We start from the raw sequence: 27899 nt of genomic DNA on the forward strand, positions 1-27899 counted from the left end.
TCCCCCCCTATCCTCTCCCCCCCTATCCTCTCCACCCCTATCCTCTCCACCCCTATCCACTCCACCTCTATCCTCTCCACCCCTATCCTCTCCACCCCTATCCTCTCCACCCCCATCCTCTCCACCAACATCCTCTCCACCAACATCCTCTCCACCCCCATCCGCTCTACCCCCATCCTCTCCACCCCTATCCTCTCCACCCCGTCATCCTCTCCCCCCCTATCCTCTGCACCCCTACCCTCTCCACCCCATCCTCTCCCCCCCTATCCTCTCCACCCCTATCCTCTCCACCCCTATCCTCTCCACCAACATCCTCTCCACCAACATCCTCTCCACCAACATCCTCTCCACCCCCATCCGCTCCACCCCTATCCGCTCCACCCCTATCCTCTCCACCCCTATCCTCTCCACCCCTATCCTCTCCACCCCGTCATCCTCTGCACCCCTATCCTCTGCACCTCTATCCTCTCCACCCCATCCTCTCCCCCCCTATCCTCTCCACCCCTATCCTCTCCACCCCCATCCTCTCCACCCCCATCCTCTCCACCCCCATCCTCTCCACCCCTATCCTCTCCACCCCATCCTCTCCACCCCTATCCTCTCCACCCCTATCCTCTCCACCCCTATCCTCTCCACCCCTATCCTCTCCACCCCTATCCTCTCCACCCCTATCCTCTCCACCACCATCCTCTCCACCCCTATCCTCTCCACCCCGTCCTCTCCCCCCCTATCCTCTCCACCCCTATCCTCTCCACCCCCATCCTCTCCACCCCGTCATCCTCTCTCACCCCTATCCTCTCCACCCCTATCCGCTCTACCCCTATCCTCTCCACCCCCCTATCCTCTCCACCCCGTCATCCTCTCTCCCCCCTATCCTCTCCACCCCTATCCTCTCTCACCCCTATCCTCTCCACCCCTATCCTCTCCACCCCTATCCTCTCCCCCCTATCCTCTCCACCCCTATCCTCTCCACCCCTATCCTCTCCACCCCTATCCTCTCCCCCCCTATCCTCTCCCCCCCTATCCTCTCCCCCCCTATCCTCTCCACCCCTATCCTCTCCACCCCATCCTCTCCACACCTATCCTCTCCCCCCTATCCTCTCCACCCCTATCCTCTCCCCCCCTATCCTCTCCCCCCCTATCTTCTCCACCCCTATCCTCTCCCCCCCTATCCTCTCCACCCCCCTATCCTCTCCACCCCTATCCTCTCCACCCCTATCCTCTCCCCCCCTATCCTCTCCCCCCTATCCTCTCCACCCCCATCCTCTCCACCCCCCCTATCCTCTCCACCCCGTCATCCTCTCTCACCCCTATCCTCTCCACCCCTATCCTCTCCACCCCTATCCTCTCTCACCCCTATCCTCTCCACCCCTATCCTCTCTCACCCCTATCCTCTCCACCCCCATCCTCTCCTCCCCCATCCTCTCCACCCCTATCCCCTCCACCCCCATCCTCTCCACCCCCATCCTCTCCACGCCATCCTCTCCCCCCCTATCCTCTCCCCCCCTATCCTCTCCCCCCCTATCCTCTCCCCCCCTATCCTCTCCACCCCTATCCTCTCCACCCTATCCTCTCCACCCCTATCCTCTCCACCCCTATCCTCTCCCCCCCTATCCTCTCCCCCCCTATCCTCTCCACCCCTATCCTCTCCACCCCTATCCTCTCCACCCCTATCCTCTCCCCCCTATCCTCTCCACCCCTATCCTCTCCACCCCTATCCTCTCCCCCCCTATCCTCTCCACCCCTATCCTCTCCACCCCTATCCTCTCCACCCCTATCCTCTCCACCCCTATCCTCTCCCCCCTATCCTCTCCACCCCTATCCTCTCCACCCCTATCCTCTCCCCCCCTATCCTCTCCACCCCTATCCTCTCCACCCCTATCCTCTCCACCCCTATCCTCTCCACCCCCATCCTCTCCACCCCCATCCTCTCCACCCCATCCTCTCCACCCCCATCCTCTCCCCCCCTATCCTCTCCACCCCGTCATCCTCTCTCACCCCTATCCTCTCCACCCCATCCTCTCCACCCCTATCCACTCCACCTCTATCCTCTCCACCCCTATCCTCTCCACCCCCATCCTCTCCACCAACATCCTCTCCACCCCCATCCGCTCTACCCCCATCCTCTCCCCCCCTATCCTCTCCACCCCGTCATCCTCTCCCCCCCTATCCTCTGCACCCCTATCCTCTGCACCCCTATCCTCTGCACCCCTCTCCTCTGCACCCCTATCCTCTCCACCAACATCCTCTCCACCAACATCCTCTCCACCCCCATCCGCTCCACCCCCATCCGCTCTACCCCTATCCTCTCTACCCCTATCCTCTGCACCCCTATCCTCTCCACCCCATCCTCTCCCCCCCTATCCTCTCCACCCCTATCCTCTCCACCAACATCCTCTCCACCAACATCCTCTCCACCTCCATCCGCTCCACCCCTATCCGCTCCACCCCTATCCTCTCTACCCCTATCCTCTCTACCCCTATCCTCTCTACCCCTATCCTCTCTACCCCTATCCTCTCTACCCCTATCCTCTCTACCCCTATCCTCTCTACCCCTATCCTCTCCACCCCTATCCTCTCCACCCCTATCCTCTCCACCCCGTCATCCTCTCCCCCCCTATCCTCTGCACCCCTATCCTCTCCACCCCATCCTCTCCCCCCCTATCCTCTCCACCCCTATCCTCTCCACCCCTATCCTCTCCACCCCCATCCTCTCCACCCCTATCCTCTCCACCCCCATCCTCTCCACCCCCATCCTCTCCACCCCATCCTCTCCACCCCTATCCTCTCCACCCCTATCCTCTCCACCCCTATCCTCTCCACCCCTATCCTCTCCACCACCATCCTCTCCACCCCTATCCTCTCCACCCCGTCCTCTCCCCCCTATCCTCTCCACCCCTATCCTCTCCACCCCTATCCTCTCCACACCTATCCTCTCCCCCCTATCCTCTCCACCCCTATCCTCTCCACCCCTATCCTCTCCCCCCCTATCCTCTCCACCCCTATCCTCTCCCCCCCTATCCTCTCCACCCCTATCCTCTCCACCCCTATCCTCTCCCCCCCTATCCTCTCCACCCCTATCCTCTCCCCCCCTATCCTCTCCACCCCCCTATCCTCTCCACCCCTATCCTCTCCCCCCCTATCCTCTCCACCCCCCTATCCTCTCCACCCCTCCCCCCCCCCCTATCCTCTCCACCCCTATCCGCTCTACCCCTATCCTCTCCACCCCCCCTATCCTCTCCACCCCGTCATCCTCTCTCACCCCTATCCTCTCCACCCCTATCCTCTCCACCCCTATCCTCTCTCACCCCTATCCTCTCCACCCCTATCCTCTCTCACCCCTATCCTCTCCACCCCCATCCTCTCCACCCCTATCCCCTAAAAACCGATCCTCTCCACCCCTATCCTCTCCACGCCATCCTCTCCCCCCCTATCCTCTCCCCCCCTATCCTCTCCCCCCCTATCTTCTCCACCCCTATCCTCTCCCCCCCTATCCTCTCCACCCCCCTATCCTCTCCACCCCTATCCTCTCCACCCCTATCCTCTCCCCCCCTATCCTCTCCCCCCTATCCTCTCCACCCCCATCCTCTCCACCCCCCCTATCCTCTCCACCCCGTCATCCTCTCTCACCCCTATCCTCTCCACCCCTATCCTCTCCACCCCTATCCTCTCCACCCCTATCCTCTCTACCCCTATCCTCTCCCCCCTATCCTCTCCACCCCCCTATCCTCTCCACCCCTATCCTCTCCCCCCCTATCCTCTCCACCCCCCTATCCTCTCCACCCCTATCCTCCCCCCCCCTATCCTCTCCACCCCTATCCTCCCCCCCCTATCCTCTCCACCCCTATCCGCTCTACCCCTATCCTCTCCACCCCCCCTATCCTCTCCACCCCGTCATCCTCTCTCACCCCTATCCTCTCCACCCCTATCCTCTCCCCCCCTATCCTCTCTCACTCCTATCCTCTCCACCCCCATCCTCTCCACCCCCATCCTCTCCACCCCTATCCCCTCCACCCCTATCCCCTCCACCCCATCCTCTCCCCCCCTATCCTCTCCCCCCCTATCCTCCCCCCCCCTATCCTCTCCACCCCTATCCTCCCCCCCCTATCCTCTCCACCCCTATCCGCTCTACCCCTATCCTCTCCACCCCCCCTATCCTCTCCACCCCATCATCCTCTCTCACCCCTATCCTCTCCACCCCTATCCTCTCCCCCCCTATCCTCTCTCACCCCTATCCTCTCCACCCCCATCCTCTCTCACCCCTATCCTCTCCACCCCCATCCTCTCCACCCCCATCCTCTCCACCCCTATCCCCTCCACCCCATCCTCTCCCCCCCTATCCTCTCCCCCCCTATCCTCTCCCCCCCTATCCTCTCCACCCCTATCCTCTCCCCCCCTATCCTCTCCACCCCTATCCTCTCCACCCCATCCTCTCCCCCCCTATCCGCTCCACCCCTATCCTCTCCACCCCTATCCTCTCCACCCCTATCCTCTCCACCCCTATCCTCTCCACCCCTATCCTCTCCACCCCATCCTCTCCACCCCATCCTCTCCCCCCCTATCCGCTCCACCCCTATCCTCTCCACCCCTATCCTCTCCCCCCCTATCTTCTCCACCCCTATCCTCTCCACCCCTATCCTCTCCCCCCTATCCTCTCCACCCCTATCCTCTCCCCCCATCCTCTCCACCCCTATCCTCTCCCACCTATCCTCTCCACCCCCATCCTCTCCACCCCGTCATCCTCTCTCACCCCTATCATCTCCACCCCTATCCGCTCCACCCCTATCCGCTCTACCCCTATCCTCTCCTCCACCCCTCTCCTCTCTCACCCCTATCCTCTCTCACCCCTATCCTCTCCACCCCCATCCTCTCCACCCCCATCCTCTCCACCCCGTCATCCTCTCTCACCCCTATCATCTCCACCCCTATCCGCTCTACCCCTATCCTCTCCTCCACCCCTATCCTCTCCCCCCTATCCTCTCCACCCCTATCCTCTCCCCCCATCCTCTCCACCCCTATCCTCTCCCACCTATCCTCTCCACCCCCATCCTCTCCACCCCGTCATCCTCTCCACCCCGTCATCCTCTCTCACCCCTATCATCTCCACCCCTATCCGCTCCACCCCTATCCGCTCTACCCCTATCCTCTCCTCCACCCCTCTCCTCTCTCACCCCTATCCTCTCTCACCCCTATCCTCTCCACCCCCATCCTCTCCACCCCCATCCTCTCCACCCCGTCATCCTCTCTCACCCCTATCATCTCCACCCCTATCCTCCCCCCCCTATCCTCTCCACCCCTATCCGCTCTACCCCTATCCTCTCCACCCCCCCTATCCTCTCCACCCCATCATCCTCTCTCACCCCTATCCTCTCCACCCCTATCCTCTCCCCCCCTATCCTCTCTCACCCCTATCCTCTCCACCCCCATCCTCTCTCACCCCTATCCTCTCCACCCCCATCCTCTCCACCCCCATCCTCTCCACCCCTATCCCCTCCACCCCATCCTCTCCCCCCCTATCCTCTCCCCCCCTATCCTCTCCCCCCCTATCCTCTCCACCCCTATCCTCTCCCCCCCTATCCTCTCCACCCCTATCCTCTCCACCCCATCCTCTCCCCCCCTATCCGCTCCACCCCTATCCTCTCCACCCCTATCCTCTCCACCCCTATCCTCTCCACCCCTATCCTCTCCACCCCTATCCTCTCCACCCCATCCTCTCCACCCCATCCTCTCCCCCCCTATCCGCTCCACCCCTATCCTCTCCACCCCTATCCTCTCCCCCCCTATCTTCTCCACCCCTATCCTCTCCACCCCTATCCTCTCCCCCCTATCCTCTCCACCCCTATCCTCTCCCCCCATCCTCTCCACCCCTATCCTCTCCCACCTATCCTCTCCACCCCCATCCTCTCCACCCCGTCATCCTCTCTCACCCCTATCATCTCCACCCCTATCCGCTCCACCCCTATCCGCTCTACCCCTATCCTCTCCTCCACCCCTCTCCTCTCTCACCCCTATCCTCTCTCACCCCTATCCTCTCCACCCCCATCCTCTCCACCCCCATCCTCTCCACCCCGTCATCCTCTCTCACCCCTATCATCTCCACCCCTATCCGCTCTACCCCTATCCTCTCCTCCACCCCTATCCTCTCCCCCCTATCCTCTCCACCCCTATCCTCTCCCCCCATCCTCTCCACCCCTATCCTCTCCCACCTATCCTCTCCACCCCCATCCTCTCCACCCCGTCATCCTCTCCACCCCGTCATCCTCTCTCACCCCTATCATCTCCACCCCTATCCGCTCCACCCCTATCCGCTCTACCCCTATCCTCTCCTCCACCCCTCTCCTCTCTCACCCCTATCCTCTCTCACCCCTATCCTCTCCACCCCCATCCTCTCCACCCCCATCCTCTCCACCCCGTCATCCTCTCTCACCCCTATCATCTCCACCCCTATCCGCTCTACCCCTATCCTCTCCTCCACCCCTATCCTCTCTCACCCCTATCCTCTCTCACCCCCATCCTCTCCACCCCCATCCTCTCCACCCCATCCTCTCCACCCCCATCCTCTCCCCCCCTATCCTCTCCACCCCGTCATCCTCTCTCACCTCTATCCTCTCCACCCCCATCCTCTCCACCAACATCCTCTCCACCCCCATCCGCTCTACCCCCATCCTCTCCCCCCCTATCCTCTCCACCCCGTCATCCTCTCCCCCCCTATCCTCTGCACACCTATCCTCTCCACCAACATCCTCTCCACCAACATCCTCTCCACCCCCATCCGCTCCACCCCCATCCGCTCCACCCCTATCCGCTCCACCCCTATCCTCTCCACCCCTATCCTCTCTACCCCTATCCTCTCTACCCCTATCCTCTCTACCCCTATCCTCTCTACCCCTATCCTCTCTACCCCTATCCTCTCTACCCCTATCCTCTCTACCCCTATCCTCTCCACCCCTATCCTCTCCACCCCTATCCTCTCCACCCCTATCCTCTCCACCCCGTCATCCTCTCCCCCCCTATCCTCTGCACCCCTATCCTCTCCACCCCATCCTCTCCACCCCTATCCTCTCCACCCCTATCCTCTCCACCCCCATCCTCTCCACCCCTATCCTCTCCACCCCCATCCTCTCCACCCCTATCCTCTCCACCCCCATCCTCTCCACCCCTATCCTCTCCACCCCATCCTCTCCACCCCTATCCTCTCCACCCCTATCCTCTCCACCCCTATCCTCTCCACCCCTATCCTCTCCACCCCTATCCTCTCCACCCCTATCCTCTCCACCACCATCCTCTCCACCCCTATCCTCTCCACCCCGTCCTCTCCCCCCCTATCCTCTCCACCCCTATCCTCTCCACCCCCATCCTCTCCACCCCGTCATCCTCTCTCACCCCTATCCTCTCCACCCCTATCCGCTCTACCCCTATCCTCTCCACCCCCCTATCCTCTCCACCCCGTCATCCTCTCTCCCCCCTATCCTCTCCACCCCTATCCTCTCCACCCCTATCCTCTCCACCCCTATCCTCTCCACCCCTATCCTCTCCACCCCTATCCTCTCCCCCCCTATCGTCTCCCCCCCTATCCTCTCCCCCCCTATCGTCTCCACCCCTATCCTCTCCCCCCCTATCCTCTCCACCCCTATCCTCTCCACCCCTATCCTCTCCACCCCTATCCTCTCCACACCTATCCTCTCCCCCCTATCCTCTCCACCCCTATCCTCTCCCCCCCTATCGTCTCCACCCCTATCCTCTCCCCCCCTATCCTCTCCACCCCTATCCTCTCCACCCCTATCCTCTCCACACCTATCCTCTCCCCCCTATCCTCTCCACCCCTATCCTCTCCACCCCTATCCTCTCCCCCCCTATCGTCTCCACCCCTATCCTCTCCCCCCCTATCCTCTCCACCCCTATCCTCTCCACCCCTATCCTCTCCACACCTATCCTCTCCCCCCCTATCCTCTCCCCCCCTATCCTCTCCACCCCTATCCTCTCCCCCCTATCCTCTCCACCCCTATCCTCTCCACCCCTATCCTCTCCCCCCCTATCCTCTCCACCCCTATCCTCTCCCCCCCTATCCTCTCCACCCCCCTATCCTCTCCCCCCCTATCCTCTCCACCCCTATCCTCTCCCCCCCTATCCTCTCCACCCCCCTATCCTCTCCACCCCTATCCTCCCCCCCTATCCTCTCCACCCCTATCCGCTCTACCCCTATCCTCTCCACCCCCCCTATCCTCTCCACCCCGTCATCCTCTCTCACCCCTATCCTCTCCACCCCTATCCTCTCTCACCCCTATCCTCTCCACCCCCATCCTCTCCACCCCTATCCCCTCCACCCCCATCCTCTCCACCCCTATCCCCTCCACCCCTATCCTCTCCACCCCTATCCTCTCCACGCCATCCTCTCCCCCCCTATCCTCTCCCCCCCTATCCTCTCCCCCCCTATCCTCTCCACCCCTATCCTCTCCACCCCTATCCTCTCCACCCCTATCCTCTCCCCCCCTATCCTCTCCACCCCTATCCTCTCCACCCCTATCCTCTCCACCCCTATCCTCTCCACCCCTATCCTCTCCACCCCTATCCTCTCCACCCCTATCCTCTCCCCCCTATCCTCTCCACCCCTATCCTCTCCACCCCTATCCTCTCCCCCCCTATCCTCTCCACCCCTATCCTCTCCCCCCCTATCCTCTCCACCCCCCTATCCTCTCCACCCCTATCCTCTCCCCCCCTATCCTCTCCACCCCCCTATCCTCTCCACCCCTATCCTCCCCCCCTATCCTCTCCACCCCTATCCTCCCCCCCCTATCCTCTCCACCCCTATCCGCTCTACCCCTATCCTCTCCACCCCCCCTATCCTCTCCACCCCGTCATCCTCTCTCACCCCTATCCTCTCCACCCCTATCCTCTCCCCCCCTATCCTCTCTCACCCCTATCCTCTCCACCCCCATCCTCTCCACCCCCATCCTCTCCACCTCTATCCCCTCCACCCCTATCCCCTCCACCCCATCCTCTCCCCCCCTATCCTCTCCCCCCCTATCCTCTCCCCCCCTATCCTCTCCCCCCCTATCCTCTCCCCCCCTATCCTCTCCACCCCTATCCTCTCCACCCCTATCCTCTCCACCCCATCCTCTCCCCCCCTATCCGCTCCACCCCTATCCTCTCCACCCCTATCCTCTCCACCCCTATCCTCTCCACCCCTATCCTCTCCACCCCTATCCTCTCCACCCCATCCTCTCCACCCCATCCTCTCCACCCCATCCTCTCCCCCCCTATCCGCTCCACCCCTATCCTCTCCACCCCTATCTTCTCCACCCCTATCCTCTCCACCCCTATCCTCTCCCCCCTATCCTCTCCACCCCTATCCTCTCCCCCCATCCTCTCCACCCCTATCCTCTCCCAACAATCCTCTCCACCCCCATCCTCTCCACCCCGTCATCCTCTCTCACCCCTATCATCTCCACCCCTATCCGCTCCACCCCTATCCGCTCTACCCCTATCCTCTCCTCCACCCCTCTCCTCTCTCACCCCTATCCTCTCTCACCCCTATCCTCTCCACCCCTATCCTCTCCACCCCTATCCTCTCCCCCCCTATCTTCTCCACCCCTATCCTCTCCACCCCTATCCTCTCCCCCCTATCCTCTCCACCCCTATCCTCTCCCCCCATCCTCTCCACCCCTATCCTCTCCCACCTATCCTCTCCACCCCATCCTCTCCACCCCGTCATCCTCTCTCACCCCTATCATCTCCACCCCTATCCGCTCCACCCCTATCCGCTCTACCCCTATCCTCTCCTCCACCCCTCTCCTCTCTCACCCCTATCCTCTCTCACCCCTATCCTCTCCACCCCCATCCTCTCCACCCCGTCATCCTCTCTCACCCCTATCATCTCCACCCCTATCCTCTCCTCCACCCCTATCCTCTCTCACCCCTATCCTCTCTCACCCCTATCCTCTCTCACCCCTATCCTCTCTCACCCCTATCCTCTCTCACCCCTATCCTCTCCACCCCTATCCTCTCCACCCCCATCCTCTCCACCCCCATCCTCTCCACCCCTATCCTCTCCCCCCTATCCTCTCCCCCCTATCCTCTCCACCCCTATCCTCTCCACCCCCATCCTCTCCACCCCCATCCTCTCCACCCCGTCATCCTCTCTCACCCCTATCATCTCCACCCCTATCCTCTCCTCCACCCCTATCCTCTCTCACCCCTATCCTCTCTCACCCCTATCCTCTCTCACCCCTATCCTCTCTCACCCCTATCCTCTCTCACCCCTATCCTCTCTCACCCCTATCCTCTCCCCCCCTATCCTCTCCACCCCTATCCTCTCCCCCCCTATCCTCTCCACCCCCATCCTCTCCACCCCCATCCTCTCCCCCCCTATCCTCTCCACCCCCATCCTCTCCACCCCTATCCTCTCCCCCCTATCCTCTCCCCCCTATCCTCTCCACCCCCATCCTCTCCACCCCCATCCTCTCCACCCCTATCCTCTCCACCCCCATCCTCTCCACCCCGTCATCCTCTCTCACCCCTATCATCTCCACCCCTATCCGCTCCACCCCTATCCACTCTACCCCTATCCTCTCCTCTCTCACCCCTATCCTCTCTCACCCCTATCCTCTCTCACCCCCATCCTCTCCACCCCCATCCTCTCCACCCCCATCCTCTCCACCCCGTCATCCTCTCTCACCCCTATCATCTCCACCCCTATCCGCTCTACCCCTATCCTCTCCTCCACCCCTATCCTCTCTCACCCCTATCCTCTCTCACCCCTATCCTCTCTCACCCCTATCCTCTCTCACCCCTATCCTCTCTCACCCCTATCCTCTCTCCACCCCTATCCTCTCCCCCCCTATCCTCTCCACCCCTATCCTCTCCACCCCCATCCTCTCCACCCCTATCCTCTCCACCCCCATCCTCTCCACCCCCATCCTCTCCACCCCTATCCTCTCCCCCCCTATCCTCTCCACCCCCATCCTCTCCACCCCTATCCTCTCCACCCCTATCCTCTCCCCCCCTATCCTCTCCACCCCCATCCTCTCCACCCCCATCCTCTCCACCCCTATCCTCTCCACCCCTATCCTCTCCCCCCCTATCCTCTCCACCCCCATCCTCTCCACCCCCATCCTCTCCACCCCCATCCTCTCCCCCCTATCCTCTCCCCCCTATCCTCTCCCCCCCATCCTCTCCACCCCCATCCTCTCCACCCCTATCCTCTCCCCCCTATCCTCTCCCCCCTATCCTCTCCACCCCCATCCTCTCCACCCCCATCCTCTCCCCCCCATCCTCTCCACCCCCATCCTCTCCACCCCCATCCTCTCCCCCCTATCCTCTCCACCCCCATCCTCTCCACCCCCATCCTCTCCACCCCCATCCTCTCCACCCCCATCCTCTCCACCCCCATCCTCTCCACCCCCTATCCTCTCCACCCCTATCCTCTCCACCCCTATCCTCTCCCCCCCTATCCTCTCCCCCCCTATCCTCTCCACCCCTATCCTCTCTACCCCTATCCTCTCTACCCCTATCCTCTCTACCCCTATCCTCTCTACCCCTATCCTCTCTACCCCTATCCTCTCTACCCCTATCCTCTCTACCCCTATCCTCTCTACCCCTATCCTCTCTACCCCTATCCTCTCTACCCCATCCTCTCTACCCCATCCTCTCTACCCCATCCTCTCTACCCCATCCTCTCCACCCCATCTTCTCCACCCCGATCCTCTCCACCCCGATCCTCTCCACCCCGATCCTCTCCACCCCTATCCTCTCTACCCCTATCCTCTCTACCCCTATCCTCTCTACCCCTATCCTCTCGACCCCTATCCTCTCGACCCCTATCCTCTCGACCCCTATCCTCTCGACCCCTATCCTCTCGACCCCTATCCTCTCCACCCCCATCCTCTCCACCCCTATCCTCTCCCCCCTATCCTCTCCCCCCTATCCTCTCCACCCCCATCCTCTCCCCCCTATCCTCTCCACCCCCATCCTCTCCACCCCCATCCTCTCCCCCCTATCCTATCCTCTCCAACCCTATCCTATCCTCTCCAACCCTATCCTCTCTACCCCTATCCTCTCCCCCCCTATCCTCTCCACCCCCATCCTCTCCACCCGATCCTCTCCCCCCCGATCCTCTCCACCCCCATCCTCTCCACCCCCATCCTCTCCACCCCCATCCTCTCCACCCCCATCCTCTCCACCCCCATCCTCTCCACCCGATCCTCTCCCCCCCGATCCTCTCCCCCCCGATCCTCTCCACCCCATCCTCTCCACCCCATCCTCTCCACCCCATCCTCTCCACCCCGATCCTCTCCACCCCTATCCTCTCTACCCCTATCCTCTCTACCCCTATCCTCTCTACCCCTATCCTCTCGACCCCTATCCTCTCGACCCCTATCCTCTCGACCCCTATCCTCTCGACCCCTATCCTCTCGACCCCTATCCTCTCCACCCCCATCCTCTCCACCCCTATCCTCTCCCCCCTATCCTCTCCCCCCTATCCTCTCCACCCCCATCCTCTCCCCCCTATCCTCTCCACCCCCATCCTCTCCACCCCCATCCTCTCCCCCCTATCCTATCCTCTCCAACCCTATCCTATCCTCTCCAACCCTATCCTCTCTACCCCTATCCTCTCCCCCCCTATCCTCTCCACCCCCATCCTCTCCACCCGATCCTCTCCCCCCCGATCCTCTCCACCCCCATCCTCTCCACCCCCATCCTCTCCACCCCCATCCTCTCCACCCCCATCCTCTCCACCCCCATCCTCTCCACCCGATCCTCTCCCCCCCGATCCTCTCCCCCCCGATCCTCTCCACCCCATCCTCTCCACCCCATCCTCTCCACCCCATCCTCTCCCCCCCGATCCTCTCCACCCCTATCCTCTCCACCCCTATCCTCTCCCCCCCTATCCTCTCCACCCCCATCCTCTCCACCCCCATCCTCTCCACCCCTATCCTCTCCACCCCTTCATCCTCTCTCACCCCGTCATCCTCTCTCACCCCTATCCTCTCCACCCCGTCATCCTCTCTCACCCCTATCCTCTCCACCCCGTCATCCTCTCTCACCCCTATTCTCTCCCCCCCCTATCCTCTCCACCCCCTATCCTCTCCACCCCTATCCTCTCCACCCCATCCTCTCCCCCCCGATCCTCTCCCCCCCGATCCTCTCCCCCCCGATCCTCTCCACCCCGATCCTCTCCACCCCGATCCTCTCCACCCCGATCCTCTCCACCCCGATCCTCTCCACCACATCCTCTCCCCCCCTATCCTCTCCACCCCCATCCTCTCCACCCCCATCCTCTCCACCCCTATCCTCTCCACCCCTGAGAAAGAGTTTTCTTTGTCAGAGGCCATATTGTAGAATGGGAATGTTAAATGCACTATAGATAATCATAGAAAACAATCTTTATTTTTATTCTGGAATAATCTCAGTCTACAGTATGGGCTGGTTTCCCGGACTCAGATTACAGGCTTAAGACAGGAGAGGACATAGGAGTAGAGGAAGAGGGTGAGATAGATACATACAGTATATTCTTCAGTACAAGCATGCTAAGGGGTGTGTGAGTGGAGGGGGTGGGTAGTGGTCCAGGATCAGCAGCACGTCCAGGTATTATTGGGCCAGCCACATCATTAAAAAGGACAAGGGTGTTAGTGGGAGCATGTTTAGGTACATCAGATAAGACACAATACACCAGATGAGACAAGCTGACCAATAAACTTAAGTATAAACATTGGAGACTGGAACAGGGGGATCGAGAGACAATATGGCCCCGTCCAAGTGCAACAAGCCAGGCACTCAGCCCCCGTAATACAGTCAGTGGTACGGAATCCTAGTTTTTTTAATAGATTTTGTTTATTTAACCTTTATTTAACCAGGCATGTCAGTTAAGAACAACTTCTTATTTACAATGACGGCCTACCAAGACACAAAAGGCCTCCTGCGGGGATGGGGGCTGGGATTAAAAATGAAATATAATATAAATATAGGACAAAACACACATCACAACAAGAGAGACAACACAACATAAAGAGATACCTAGACCACAACATAGCAAGGCAGCAACACATGACAACATAGCATGGTAGCAGCACAACATGACAACAGCATGGTAGCAACACAACATGGTAGCAACACAACATGACACCAACATGGTAGCAACACAACATGGTAGCAACACAACATGACACCAACATGGTAGCAACACAACATGGTAGCAACACAACATGGTAGCAACACAACATGACACCAACATGGTAGCAACACAACATGGTAGCAACACAACATGGTAGCAACACAACATGGTAGCAACACAACATGACACCAACATGGTAGCAACACAACATGGTAGCAACACAACATGGTAGCAACACAACATGACACCAACATGGTAGCAACACAACATGGTAGCAACACAACATGGTAGCAACACAACATGACACCAACATGGTAGCAACACAACATGGTAGCAACACAACATGACACCAACATGGTAGCAACACAACATGGTAGCAACACAACATGACACCAACATGGTAGCAACACAACATGGTAGCAACACAACATGGTAGCAACACAACATGGTAGCAACACAACATGACAACAGCATGGTAGCAACACAACATGGTAGCAACACAACATGACAACAGCATGGTAGCAACACAACATGGTAGCAGCACAGCATGGTAGCAACACAACATGGTAGCAACACAACATGGTAGCAACACAACATGGTAGCAACACAACATGACAACAGCATGGTAGCAACACAACATGGTAGCAGCACAGCATGGTAGCAACACAACATGGTAGCAACACAACATGGTAGCAACACAACATGGTAGCAACACAACATGGTAGCAGCACAGCATGGTAGCAACACAACATGGTAGCAACACAACATGGTAGCAACACAACATGGTAGCAACACAACATGGTAGCAGCACAAAACATGGAACAAACATTATTGGGCACAAACAACAGCACAAAGGACAAGAAGGTAGAGACACCAATACATCACGCAAAGCAGCCACAACTGTCAGTAAGAGTGTCCATGATGGAGTCTTTAAATGAAGAGATGAAACTGTCCAGTTTGAGTGTTTGTTGCAGCTCGTTCCAGTCGCTAGCTGCAGTGAACTGAAAAGAGGAGCGACCCAGGGATGTGTGTGCTTTGGGGACCTTTAACAGAATGTGACTGGCATAATGGGTGTTGTATGCGGAGGATGAGGGCTGCAGTAGATATCTCAGATATCCCTAAGAGGGTTTTATAAATAAGCATCAACCAGTGGGTCTTGTGACGGGTATACAGAGATGACCAGTTTACAGAGGAGTATAGAGTGCAGTGATGTGTCCTATAAGGAGCATTGATGGCAAATCTGATGGCCGAATAGTAAAGAACATCTAGCCGCTCGAGAGCATCCTTACCTGCCGATCTAAAAACCATGTCTCCGGGATCACACGTCTGTCTACTTAGCTAGCTATTTAACGCTAGTCAACAGAGTTGAGTTTACTAACGACCTAGATTAATATCAATCTTTGATTAAATTCAAACTCACCCTTTTGTCCACACGATTTATCCTTTACGACAAATGTGGTCCTTGTCTCCTGTTTATAATGCTTCAGATGGTCTTCAAAAGCCTGTAGTCCAGTAAATTATTGAAGACCAGAAGTGGTTATCTACAATCATTGTAGTGATTGAGAATTCCTGAGGCAACTCTAGCTATGTCGGCCATGAGAAGGTTAATGTCCATTATAAACTGGGTTCGAGCCCTGAATGCTGATTGGCTGACAGTCGTGGTATATCAGACCGGAAACCACGGGTATGACAAAACGTGTATTTTTACTGCTCTAATTATGTTGGTAACCAGTTTATAATAGCAATAAGGCATATCGGGGGTTTGTGGTATATGGCCAATATACCACGGCTAAGGGCTGTGTCCAGGCACTCCGCAATGCATCGTGGTTAAGAACAGCCCTGAGCCGTGGTATACTGGCCATTTTGCTTAATTCTAGTATTCCAATTCCTAATTCTGTGGATAAGGTCAGCATGCAGTACCGTCTCTTTAACAGCAGGCGGCAGCACTATCCCTCTGCTGAGATAACTGCTTGTCACTAGTTACCACTGCCACAAAGTCAAATTTGACGGTATCGTAAAAATGTATTTGCTTTTTGGTCTTAATTTAAGGTTACGGTTAGGCATACGGTTAGCAGTGTGGTTAAAGTTAGGTTTAAGGGTAGGGTTAGGTTAGGTTAAAAATCAGATTTTAAGAAGATCAATTGTAGAAATAGGCGGGGTTTTGCCAAAATAAAGACTTTGTTTCTATGGTAACTACTGACGACCGCGATAACCCAATACGTCACTTCCGCTCTGACTCTCCCAGCAGGAAGATGGCGGGTACTTCGAAAGAACACCGACTGTCCCAACATGTTTACGCTACTCTACAGGTAAATACTCTAATTCACATACGGCAATCACTTCTGCTATGATTTAAAAGTTAACCGCTATACTGTCAGCCAAACTGTAGCAAAGTTGAATGGCACTTTTCCTCGTGAAGGACAATGATCACCAGATAGCTAGCTAACTGGCTAACGTTAACTAACGGCTGTAAACAAAGGCCAACGTTTGTAGCTCGCCAATGATACGACCATGTAGAGATGAGAACTACTAGTGTAAGTTAGCTAACAAACTACTTGGCATGTTTTTGTCATGTGAGTGAGGTAGATTGTCTCTCGCTTTCTATATATATATATATATATATATATATATGTGTGTGTGTGTGTGTGTGTGTGTGTGTGTGTGTGTGTGTGTGTGTGTGTGTGTGTGTGTGTGTGTGTGTGTGTACACACAGACCCTGTCATGTTCCCTGGTGGAAGGTCTATATCTGCGTGAGGCTGACAGTATGCAGGAACTACTGTGTACTCCATCTCAACACCGCACCGACATACTGGCATGGATCTGTAGCAGGTAACACACACAGTACTGCACTGAGTGGACGCCAGCAGGGCCCAGCAAGGGGGTGTGAGTGGACGCGGGCATGGGGGGTGTGAGTGGACGCGGGCATGGGGGGTGTGAGTGGACGCGGGCATGGGGGGCGTGAGTGGACGCGGGCATGGGGGGGCGTGAGTGGACGCGGGCATGGGGGGGCGTGAGTGGACGCGGGCATGGGGGGCGTGAGTGGACGCGGGCATGGGGGGCGTGAGTGGACGCGGGCATGGGGGGCGTGAGTGGACGCGGGCATGGGGGGCGTGAGTGGACGCGGGCATGGGGGGCGTGAGTGGACGCGGGCATGGGGGGCGTGAGTGGACGCGGGCATGGGGGGCGTGAGTGGACGCGGGCATGGGGGGCGTGAGTGGACGCGGGCATGGGGGGCGTGAGTGGACGCGGGCATGGATCTGTAGCAGGTAACACACACAGTACTGCACTGAGTGGACGCCAGCAGGGGGGCGTGAGTGGACGCAGGCATGGGTGGTGTAAGTGGACGCGGGCATGGGGGGTGTGAGTGGATGCCAGCAGGGCCCAGCAAGGGGGCGTGAGTGGACGCGGGCATGGGGGGTGTGAGTGGACGCCAGCAAGGGGGCGTGAGTGGACGCGGGCATGAGGGGTGTGAGTGGGCGCCAGCAAGGGGGCGTGAGTGGACGCCAGCAGGGGGGCGTGAGTGGACGCCAGCAGGGGGGCGTGAGTGGACGCGGGCATGGGTGGTGTAAGTGGATGCGGGCATGGGGGGCGTGAGTGGACGCGGGCATGGGGGGCGTGAGTGGACGCCAGCAGGGGGGCGTGAGTGGACGCGGGCACGGGGGGCGTGAGTGGACGCGGGCACGGGGGGCGTGAGTGGACGCCGACAGGGGGGGCGTGAGTGGATGGGGGCGTGAGTGGATGAGGGCGGGGGGGGGGGGGGGGGGGGCGTGAGTGGAAGCCGGCACCAAACTGATATACTTTCTCCTGGTGAACAAAGTGAGTGTTCATGTTTTAAAGTGGGCTGATCTCTGTCTCTCTCTCGCTCTCTGCAGCATCTGTCCATCTCTCAGTAAGAAACTGTCATCACTCAGATCTAAAGACCCAAACTCCCTCAGCCAAGGTAAATATACTGGGTAACTTCCTGTTGATTCCCAGCTAATGTTGATATGTCAGAATGACTAGAGTTAGTGGGCAGTGTGGAAAAGTGTGTCCTGTACATCATGTCCTCCAGATGGTGTGGACCACAATAAGGAGATGTGTCCTTTACATCATGTCCTCCAGATGGTGTGGACCACAATAAGGAGATGTGTCCTGTACATCATGTCCTCCAGATAGCGTGGACCACAATAAGGAGATGTTTCCTGTACATCATGTCCTCCAGATGGTGGGGACCACAATAAGGAGATGTTCACTGTTTCCTGTACATCATGTCCTCCAGATAGCGTGGACCACAATAAGGAGATGTTTCCTGTACATCATGTCCTCCAGATGGTGTGGACCACAATAAGGAGATGTTCACTGTGTCCTGTACATCATGTCCTCCAGATAGTGTGGACCACAATAAGGAGATGTGTCCTGTACATCATGTCCTCCAGATGGTGTGGACCACAATAAGGAGATGTGTCCTGTACATCATGTCCTCCAGATGGTGAGGACCACAATAAGGAGATGTGTCCTGTACATCATGTCCTCCAGATGGTGTGGACCACAGTAAGGAGATGTGTCCTGTACATCATGTCCTCCAGATGGTGGGGACCACAATAAGGAGATGTGTCCTGTACATCATGTCCTCCAGATGGTGTGGACCACAATAAGGAGATGTTCACTGTGTCCTGTACATCATGTCCTCCAGATGGTGTGGACCACAATAATGAGATGTGTCCTGTACATCATGTCCTCCAGATGGTGTGGACCACAATAAGATGTGTCCTGTACATCATGTCCTCCAGATGGTGTGGACCACAATAAGGAGATGTTCACTGTGTCCTGTACATCATGTCCTCCAGATGGTGTGGACCACAATAAGGAGATGTGTCCTGTACATCATGTCCTCCAGATGGTGGGGACCACAATAAGGAGATGTTTCCTGTACATCATGTCCTCCAGATGGTGGGGACCACAATAAGGAGATGTTCACTGTGTCCTGTACATCATGTCCTCCAGATGGTGTGGACCACAATAAGGAGATGTTTCCTGTACATCATGTCCTCCAGATGGTGGGGACCACAATAAGATGTTTCCTGTACATCATGTCCTCCAGATGGTGGGGACCACAATAAGATGTTTCCTGTACATCATGTCCTCCAGATGGTGGGGACCACAATAAGGAGATGTGTCCTGTACATCATGTCCTCCAGATGGTGGGGACCACAATAAGGAGATGTTCACTGTGTCCTGTACATCATGTCCTCCAGATGGTGGGGACCACAATAAGGAGATGTGTCCTGTACATCATGTCCTCCAGATGGTGGGGACCACAATAAGGAGATGTGTCCTGTACATCATGTCCTCCAGATGGTGTAGACCACAATAAGGAGATGTGTCCTGTACATCATGTCCTCCAGATGGTGGGGACCACAATAAGGAGATGTTTCCTGTACATCATGTCCTCCAGATGGTGTGGACCACAATAAGGAGATGTTTCCTGTACATCATGTCCTCCAGATGGTGTGGACCACAATAAGGAGATGTGTCCTGTACATCATGTCCTCCAGATGGTGTGGACCACAATAAGATGTGTCCTGTACATCATGTCCTCCAGATGGTGTAGACCACAATAAGGAGATGTGTCCTGTACATCATGTCCTCCAGATGGTGGGTACCACAATAAGGAGATGTTCACTGTGTCCTGTACATCATGTCCTCCAGATGGTGGGGACCACAATAAGGAGATGTGTCCTGTACATCATGTCCTCCAGATGGTGTGGACCACAATAAGGAGATGTTCACTGTGTCCTGTACATCATGTCCTCCAGATGGTGTGGACCACAATAAGGAGATGTGTCCTGTACATCATGTCCTCCAGATGGTGTGGACCACAATAAGGAGATGTTCACTGTGTCCTGTACATCATGTCCTCCAGATGGTGTGGACCACAATAAGGAGATGTGTCCTGTACATCATGTCCTCCAGATGGTGTGGACCACAATAAGGAGATGTGTCCTGTACATCATGTCCTCCAGATGGTGGGTACCACAATAAGGAGATGTTCACTGTGTCCTGTACATCATGTCCTCCAGATGGTGGGGACCACAATAAGGAGATGTGTCCTGTACATCATGTCCTCCAGATGGTGTGGACCACAATAAGGAGATGTTCACTGTGTCCTGTACATCATGTCCTCCAGATGGTGTGGACCACAATAAGGAGATGTGTCCTGTACATCATGTCCTCCAGATGGTGTGGACCACAATAAGGAGATGTTCACTGTGTCCTGTACATCATGTCCTCCAGATGGTGTGGACCACAATAAGGAGATGTGTCCTGTACATCATGTCCTCCAGATGGTGTGGACCACAATAAGGAGATGTGTCCTGTACATCATGTCCTCCAGATGGTGTGGACCACAATAAGATGTCCTGTACATCATGTCCTCCAGATGGTGTGGACCACAATAAGGAGATGTTCACTGTGTCCTGTACATCATGTCCTCCAGATGGTGTGGACCACAATAAGGAGATGTGTCCTGTACATCATGTCCTCCAGATGGTGGGGACCACAATAAGGAGATGTTTCCTGTACATCATGTCCTCCAGATGGTGGGGACCACAATAAGGAGATGTTCACTGTGTCCTGTACATCATGTCCTGCAGATGGTGTGGACCACAATAAGGAGATGTTTCCTGTACATCATGTCCTCCAGATGGTGGGGACCACAATAAGATGTTTCCTGTACATCATATCCTCCAGATGGTGGGGACCACAATAAGGAGATGTGTCCTGTACATCATGTCCTCCAGATGGTGGGGACCACAATAAGGAGATGTTCACTGTGTCCTGTACATCATGTCCTCCAGATGGTGGGGACCACAATAAGGAGATGTGTCCTGTACATCATGTCCTCCAGATGGTGGGGACCACAATAAGGAGATGTGTCCTGTACATCATGTCCTCCAGATGGTGTGGACCACAATAAGGAGATGTTTCCTGTACATCATGTCCTCCAGATGGTGTGGACCACAATAAGGAGATGTGTCCTGTACATCATGTCCTCCAGATAGTGTGGATCACAATAAGGAGATGTGTCCTGTACATCATGTCCTCCAGATGGTGTGGACCACAATAAGGAGATGTTCACTGTGTCCTGTACATCATGTCCTCCAGATGGTGTGGACCACAATAAGGAGATGTGTCCTGTACATCATGTCCTCCAGATGGTGTGGACCACAATAAGATGTGTCCTGTACATCATGTCCTCCAGATGGTGTAGACCACAATAAGGAGATGTGTCCTGTACATCATGTCCTCCAGATGGTGGGTACCACAATAAGGAGATGTTCACTGTGTCCTGTACATCATGTCCTCCAGATGGTGGGGACCACAATAAGGAGATGTGTCCTGTACATCATGTCCTCCAGATGGTGTGGACCACAATAAGGAGATGTTCACTGTGTCCTGTACATCATGTCCTCCAGATGGTGGGGACCACAATAAGGAGATGTTTCCTGTACATCATGTCCTCCAGATGGTGTGGACCACAATAAGGAGATGTGTCCTGTACATCATGTCCTCCAGATGGTGGGGACCACAATAAGGAGATGTTCACTGTGTCCTGTACATCATGTCCTCCAGATGGTGTGGACCACAATAAGGAGATGTTCACTGTTTCCTGTACATCATGTCCTCCAGATGGTGGGGACCACAATAAGGAGATGTTCACTGTGTCCTGTACATCATGTCCTCCAGATAGTGTGGACCACAATACGGAGATGTTTCCTGTACATCATGTCCTCCAGATGGTGTGGACCACAATAAGGAGATGTTCACTGTGTCCTGTACATCATGTCCTCCAGATGGTGGGGACCACAATAAGGAGATGTTCACTGTGTCCTGTACATCATGTCCTCCAGATGGTGTGGACCACAATAAGGAGATGGTCACTGTTTCCTGTACATCATGTCCTCCAGATGGTGTGGACCACAATAAGGAGATGTTTCCTGTACATCATGTCCTCCAGATGGTGTGGACCACAATAAGGAGATGTTCACTGTGTCCTGTACATCATGTCCTCCAGATGGTGGGGACCACAATAAGGAGATGTTCACTGTGTCCTGTACATCATGTCCTCCAGATGGTGTGGACCACAATAAGGAGATGTTCACTGTGTCCTGTACATCATGTCCTCCAGATAGTGTGGACCACAATAAGGAGATGTGTCCTGTACATCATGTCCTCCAGATGGTGGGGACCACAATAAGGAGATGTTTCCTGTACATCATGTCCTCCAGATGGTGGGGACCACAATAAGGAGATGTTCACTGTGTCCTGTACATCATGTCCTCCAGATGGTGTGGACCACAATAAGGAGATGTTTCCTGTACATCATGTCCTCCAGATGGTGTGGATCACAATAAGGAGATGTGTCCTGTACATCATGTCCTCCAGATGGTGTGGACCACAATAAGGAGATGTTCACTGTGTCCTGTACATCATGTCCTCCAGATGGTGTGGACCACAATAAGGAGATGTGTCCTGTACATCATGTCCTCCAGATGGTGTGGACCACAATAAGATGTGTCCTGTACATCATGTCCTCCAGATGGTGTGGACCACAATAAGGAGATGTGTCCTGTACATCATGTCCTCCAGATGGTGGGGACCACAATAAGGAGATGTTCACTGTGTCCTGTACATCATGTCCTCCAGATGGTGGGGACCACAATAAGGAGATGTGTCCTGTACATCATGTCCTCCAGATGGTGTGGACCACAATAAGGAGATGTTCACTGTGTCCTGTACATCATGTCCTCCAGATGGTGGGGACCACAATAAGGAGATGTTTCCTTTACATCATGTCCTCCAGATGGTGTGGACCACAATAAGGAGATGTGTCCGGTACATCATGTCCTCCAGATGGTGGGGACCACAATAAGGAGATGTTCACTGTGTCCTGTACATCATGTCCTCCTGATGGTGTGGACCACAATAAGGAGATGTTCACTGTTTCCTGTACATCATGTCCTCCAGATGGTGGGACCACAATAAGGAGATGTTCACTGTGTCCTGTACATCATGTCCTCCAGATAGTGTGGACCACAATAAGGAGATGTTTCCTGTACATCATGTCCTCCAGATGGTGTGGACCACAATAAGGAGATGTTCACTGTGTCCTGTACATCATGTCCTCCAGATGGTGGGGACCACAATAAGGAGATGTTCACTGTGTCCTGTACATCATGTCCTCCAGATGGTGTGGACCACAATAAGGAGATGTGTCCTGTACATCATGTCCTCCAGATAGTGTGGATCACAATAAGGAGATGTGTCCTGTACATCATGTCCTCCAGATGGTGTGGACCACAATAAGGAGATGTTCACTGTGTCCTGTACATCATGTCCTCCAGATGGTGTGGACCACAATAAGGAGATGTGTCCTGTACATCATGTCCTCCAGATGGTGTGGACCACAATAAGATGTGTCCTGTACATCATGTCCTCCAGATGGTGTAGACCACAATAAGGAGATGTGTCCTGTACATCATGTCCTCCAGATGATGGGTACCACAATAAGGAGATGTTCACTGTGTCCTGTACATCATGTCCTCCAGATGGTGGGGACCACAATAAGGAGATGTGTCCTGTACATCATGTCCTCCAGATGGTGTGGACCACAATAAGGAGATGTTCACTGTGTCCTGTACATCATGTCCTCCAGATGGTGTGGACCACAATAAGGAGATGTGTCCTGTACATCATGTCCTCCAGATGGTGTGGACCACAATAAGGAGATGTTCACTGTGTCCTGTACATCATGTCCTCCAGATGGTGTGGACCACAATAAGGAGATGTGTCCTGTACATCATGTCCTCCAGATGGTGTGGACCACAATAAGGAGATGTGTCCTGTACATCATGTCCTCCAGATGGTGGGTACCACAATAAGGAGATGTTCACTGTGTCCTGTACATCATGTCCTCCAGATGGTGGGGACCACAATAAGGAGATGTGTCCTGTACATCATGTCCTCCAGATGGTGTGGACCACAATAAGGAGATGTTCACTGTGTCCTGTACATCATGTCCTCCAGATGGTGTGGACCACAATAAGGAGATGTGTCCTGTACATCATGTCCTCCAGATGGTGTGGACCACAATAAGGAGATGTTCACTGTGTCCTGTACATCATGTACTCCAGATGGTGTGGACCACAATAAGGAGATGTGTCCTGTACATCATGTCCTCCAGATGGTGTGGACCACAATAAGGAGATGTGTCCTGTACATCATGTCCTCCAGATGGTGTGGACCACAATAAGATGTCCTGTACATCATGTCCTCCAGATGGTGTGGACCACAATAAGGAGATGTTCACTGTGTCCTGTACATCATGTCCTCCAGATGGTGTGGACCACAATAAGGAGATGTGTCCTGTACATCATGTCCTCCAGATGGTGGGGACCACAATAAGGAGATGTTTCCTGTACATCATGTCCTCCAGATGGTGGGGACCACAATAAGGAGATGTTCACTGTGTCCTGTACATCATGTCCTGCAGATGGTGTGGACCACAATAAGGAGATGTTTCCTGTACATCATGTCCTCCAGATGGTGGGGACCACAATAAGATGTTTCCTGTACATCATGTCCTCCAGATGGTGGGGACCACAATAAGGAGATGTGTCCTGTACATCATGTCCTCCAGATGGTGGGGACCACAATAAGGAGATGTTCACTGTGTCCTGTACATCATGTCCTCCAGATGGTGGGGACCACAATAAGGAGATGTGTCCTGTACATCATGTCCTCCAGATGGTGGGGACCACAATAAGGAGATGTGTCCTGTACATCATGTCCTCCAGATGGCGTGGACCACAATAAGGAGATGTTTCCTGTACATCATGTCCTCCAGATGGTGTGGACCACAATAAGGAGATGTGTCCTGTACATCATGTCCTCCAGATAGTGTGGATCACAATAAGGAGATGTGTCCTGTACATCATGTCCTCCAGATGGTGTGGACCACAATAAGGAGATGTTCACTGTGTCCTGTACATCATGTCCTCCAGATGGTGTGGACCACAATAAGGAGATGTGTCCTGTACATCATGTCCTCCAGATGGTGTGGACCACAATAAGATGTGTCCTGTACATCATGTCCTCCAGATGGTGTAGACCACAATAAGGAGATGTGTCCTGTACATCATGTCCTCCAGATGGTGGGTACCACAATAAGGAGATGTTCACTGTGTCCTGTACATCATGTCCTCCAGATGGTGGGGACCACAATAAGGAGATGTGTCCTGTACATCATGTCCTCCAGATGGTGTGGACCACAATAAGGAGATGTTCACTGTGTCTTGTACATCATGTCCTCCAGATGGTGGGGACCACAATAAGGAGATGTTTCCTGTACATCATGTCCTCCAGATGGTGTGGACCACAATAAGGAGATGTGTCCTGTACATCATGTCCTCCAGATGGTGGGGACCACAATAAGGAGATGTTCACTGTGTCCTGTACATCATGTCCTCCAGATGGTGTGGACCACAATAAGGAGATGTTCACTGTTTCCTGTACATCATGTCCTCCAGATGGTGGGGACCACAATAAGGAGATGTTCACTGTGTCCTGTACATCATGTCCTCCAGATAGTGTGGACCACAATAAGGAGATGTTTCCTGTACATCATGTCCTCCAGATGGTGTGGACCACAATAAGGAGATGTTCACTGTGTCCTGTACATCATGTCCTCCAGATGGTGGGGACCACAATAAGGAGATGTTCACTGTGTCCTGTACATCATGTCCTCCAGATGGTGTGGACCACAATAAGGAGATGGTCACTGTTTCCTGTACATCATGTCCTCCAGATGGTGTGGACCACAATAAGGAGATGTTTCCTGTACATCATGTCCTCCAGATGGTGTGGACCACAATAAGGAGATGTTCACTGTGTCCTGTACATCATGTCCTCCAGATGGTGGGGACCACAATAAGGAGATGTTCACTGTGTCCTGTACATCATGTCCTCCAGATGGTGTGGACCACAATAAGGAGATGTTCACTGTGTCCTGTACATCATGTCCTCCAGATAGTGTGGACCACAATAAGGAGATGTGTCCTGTACATCATGTCCTCCAGATGGTGGGGACCACAATAAGGAGATGTTTCCTGTACATCATGTCCTCCAGATGGTGGGGACCACAATAAGGAGATGTTCACTGTGTCCTGTACATCATGTCCTCCAGATGGTGTGGACCACAATAAGGAGATGTTTCCTGTACATCATGTCCTCCAGATGGTGTGGATCACAATAAGGAGATGTGTCCTGTACATCATGTCCTCCAGATGGTGTGGACCACAATAAGGAGATGTTCACTGTGTCCTGTACATCATGTCCTCCAGATGGTGTGGACCACAATAAGGAGATGTGTCCTGTACATCATGTCCTCCAGATGGTGTGGACCACAATAAGATGTGTCCTGTACATCATTTCCTCCAGATGGTGTGGACCACAATAAGGAGATGTGTCCTGTACATCATGTCCTCCAGATGGTGGGGACCACAATAAGGAGATGTTCACTGTGTCCTGTACATCATGTCCTCCAGATGGTGGGGACCACAATAAGGAGATGTGTCCTGTACATCATGTCCTCCAGATGGTGTGGACCACAATAAGGAGATGTTCACTGTGTCCTGTACATCATGTCCTCCAGATGGTGGGGACCACAATAAGGAGATGTTTCCTTTTACATCATGTCCTCCAGATGGTGTGGACCACAATAAGGAGATGTGTCCGGTACATCATGTCCTCCAGATGGTGGGGACCACAATAAGGAGATGTTCACTGTGTCCTGTACATCATGTCCTCCTGATGGTGTGGACCACAATAAGGAGATGTTCACTGTTTCCTGTACATCATGTCCTCCAGATGGTGGGGACCACAATAAGGAGATGTTCACTGTGTCCTGTACATCATGTCCTCCAGATAGTGTGGACCACAATAAGGAGATGTTTCCTGTACATCATGTCCTCCAGATGGTGTGGACCACAATAAGGAGATGTTCACTGTGTCCTGTACATCATGTCCTCCAGATGGTGGGGACCACAATAAGGAGATGTTCACTGTGTCCTGTACATCATGTCCTCCAGATGGTGTGGACCACAATAAGGAGATGTGTCCTGTACATCATGTCCTCCAGATGGTGGGGACCACAATAAGATGTGTCCTGTACATCATGTCCTCCAGATGGTGTAGACCACAATAAGGAGATGTGTCCTGTACATCATGTCCTCCAGATGGTGGGTACCACAATAAGGAGATGTTCACTGTGTCCTGTACATCATGTCCTCCAGATGGTGGGGACCACAATAAGGAGATGTGTCCTGTACATCATGTCCTCCAGATGGTGTGGACCACAATAAGGAGATGTTCACTGTGTCCTGTACATTATGTCCTCCAGATGGTGTGGACCACAATAAGGAGATGTGTCCTGTACATCATGTCCTCCAGATGGTGTGGACCACAATAAGGAGATGTTCACTGTGTCCTGTACATCATGTCCTCCAGATGGTGTGGACCACAATAAGGAGATGTTCACTGTGTCCTGTACATCATGTCCTCCAGATGGTGGGGACCACAATAAGGAGATGTTTCCTGTACATCATGTCCTCCAGATGGTGTGGACCACAATAAGGAGATGTGTCCTGTACATCATGTCCTCCAGATGGTGGGGACCACAATAAGGAGATGTTCACTGTGTCCTGTACATCATGTCCTCCAGATGGTGTGGACCACAATAAGGAGATGTTCA

At 54.8% G+C, this 27899-nt stretch overlaps 1 protein-coding gene across 3 annotated transcripts in view; it reads left to right on the forward strand.

Moving 5' to 3' along the window:
- Nucleotides 1-27899, forward strand: part of haus7 (HAUS augmin-like complex, subunit 7) — an 81358-nt gene that overhangs the window by 32475 nt on the left and 20984 nt on the right. Inside the window, exons 2-4 of one of the 3 annotated variants that reach the window (XM_055932759.1) lie at nucleotides 16356-16419; nucleotides 16824-16939; nucleotides 17983-18050. In XM_055932759.1, the coding sequence (XP_055788734.1) occupies nucleotides 16363-16419; nucleotides 16824-16939; nucleotides 17983-18050 (241 nt within the window). In that variant the 5' untranslated portion in view covers nucleotides 16356-16362. Of the gene's footprint in view, nucleotides 1-14869; nucleotides 16420-16823; nucleotides 16940-17982; nucleotides 18051-27899 lie in introns of those variants that run through there. The other 2 variants (XM_055932761.1, XM_055932758.1) reach the window with 2 other exon arrangements.

The sequence above is a fragment of the Salvelinus fontinalis genome, chromosome 8 (assembly GCF_029448725.1).
Source record: "Salvelinus fontinalis isolate EN_2023a chromosome 8, ASM2944872v1, whole genome shotgun sequence".
Lineage (NCBI taxonomy): Eukaryota > Metazoa > Chordata > Actinopteri > Salmoniformes > Salmonidae > Salvelinus > Salvelinus fontinalis.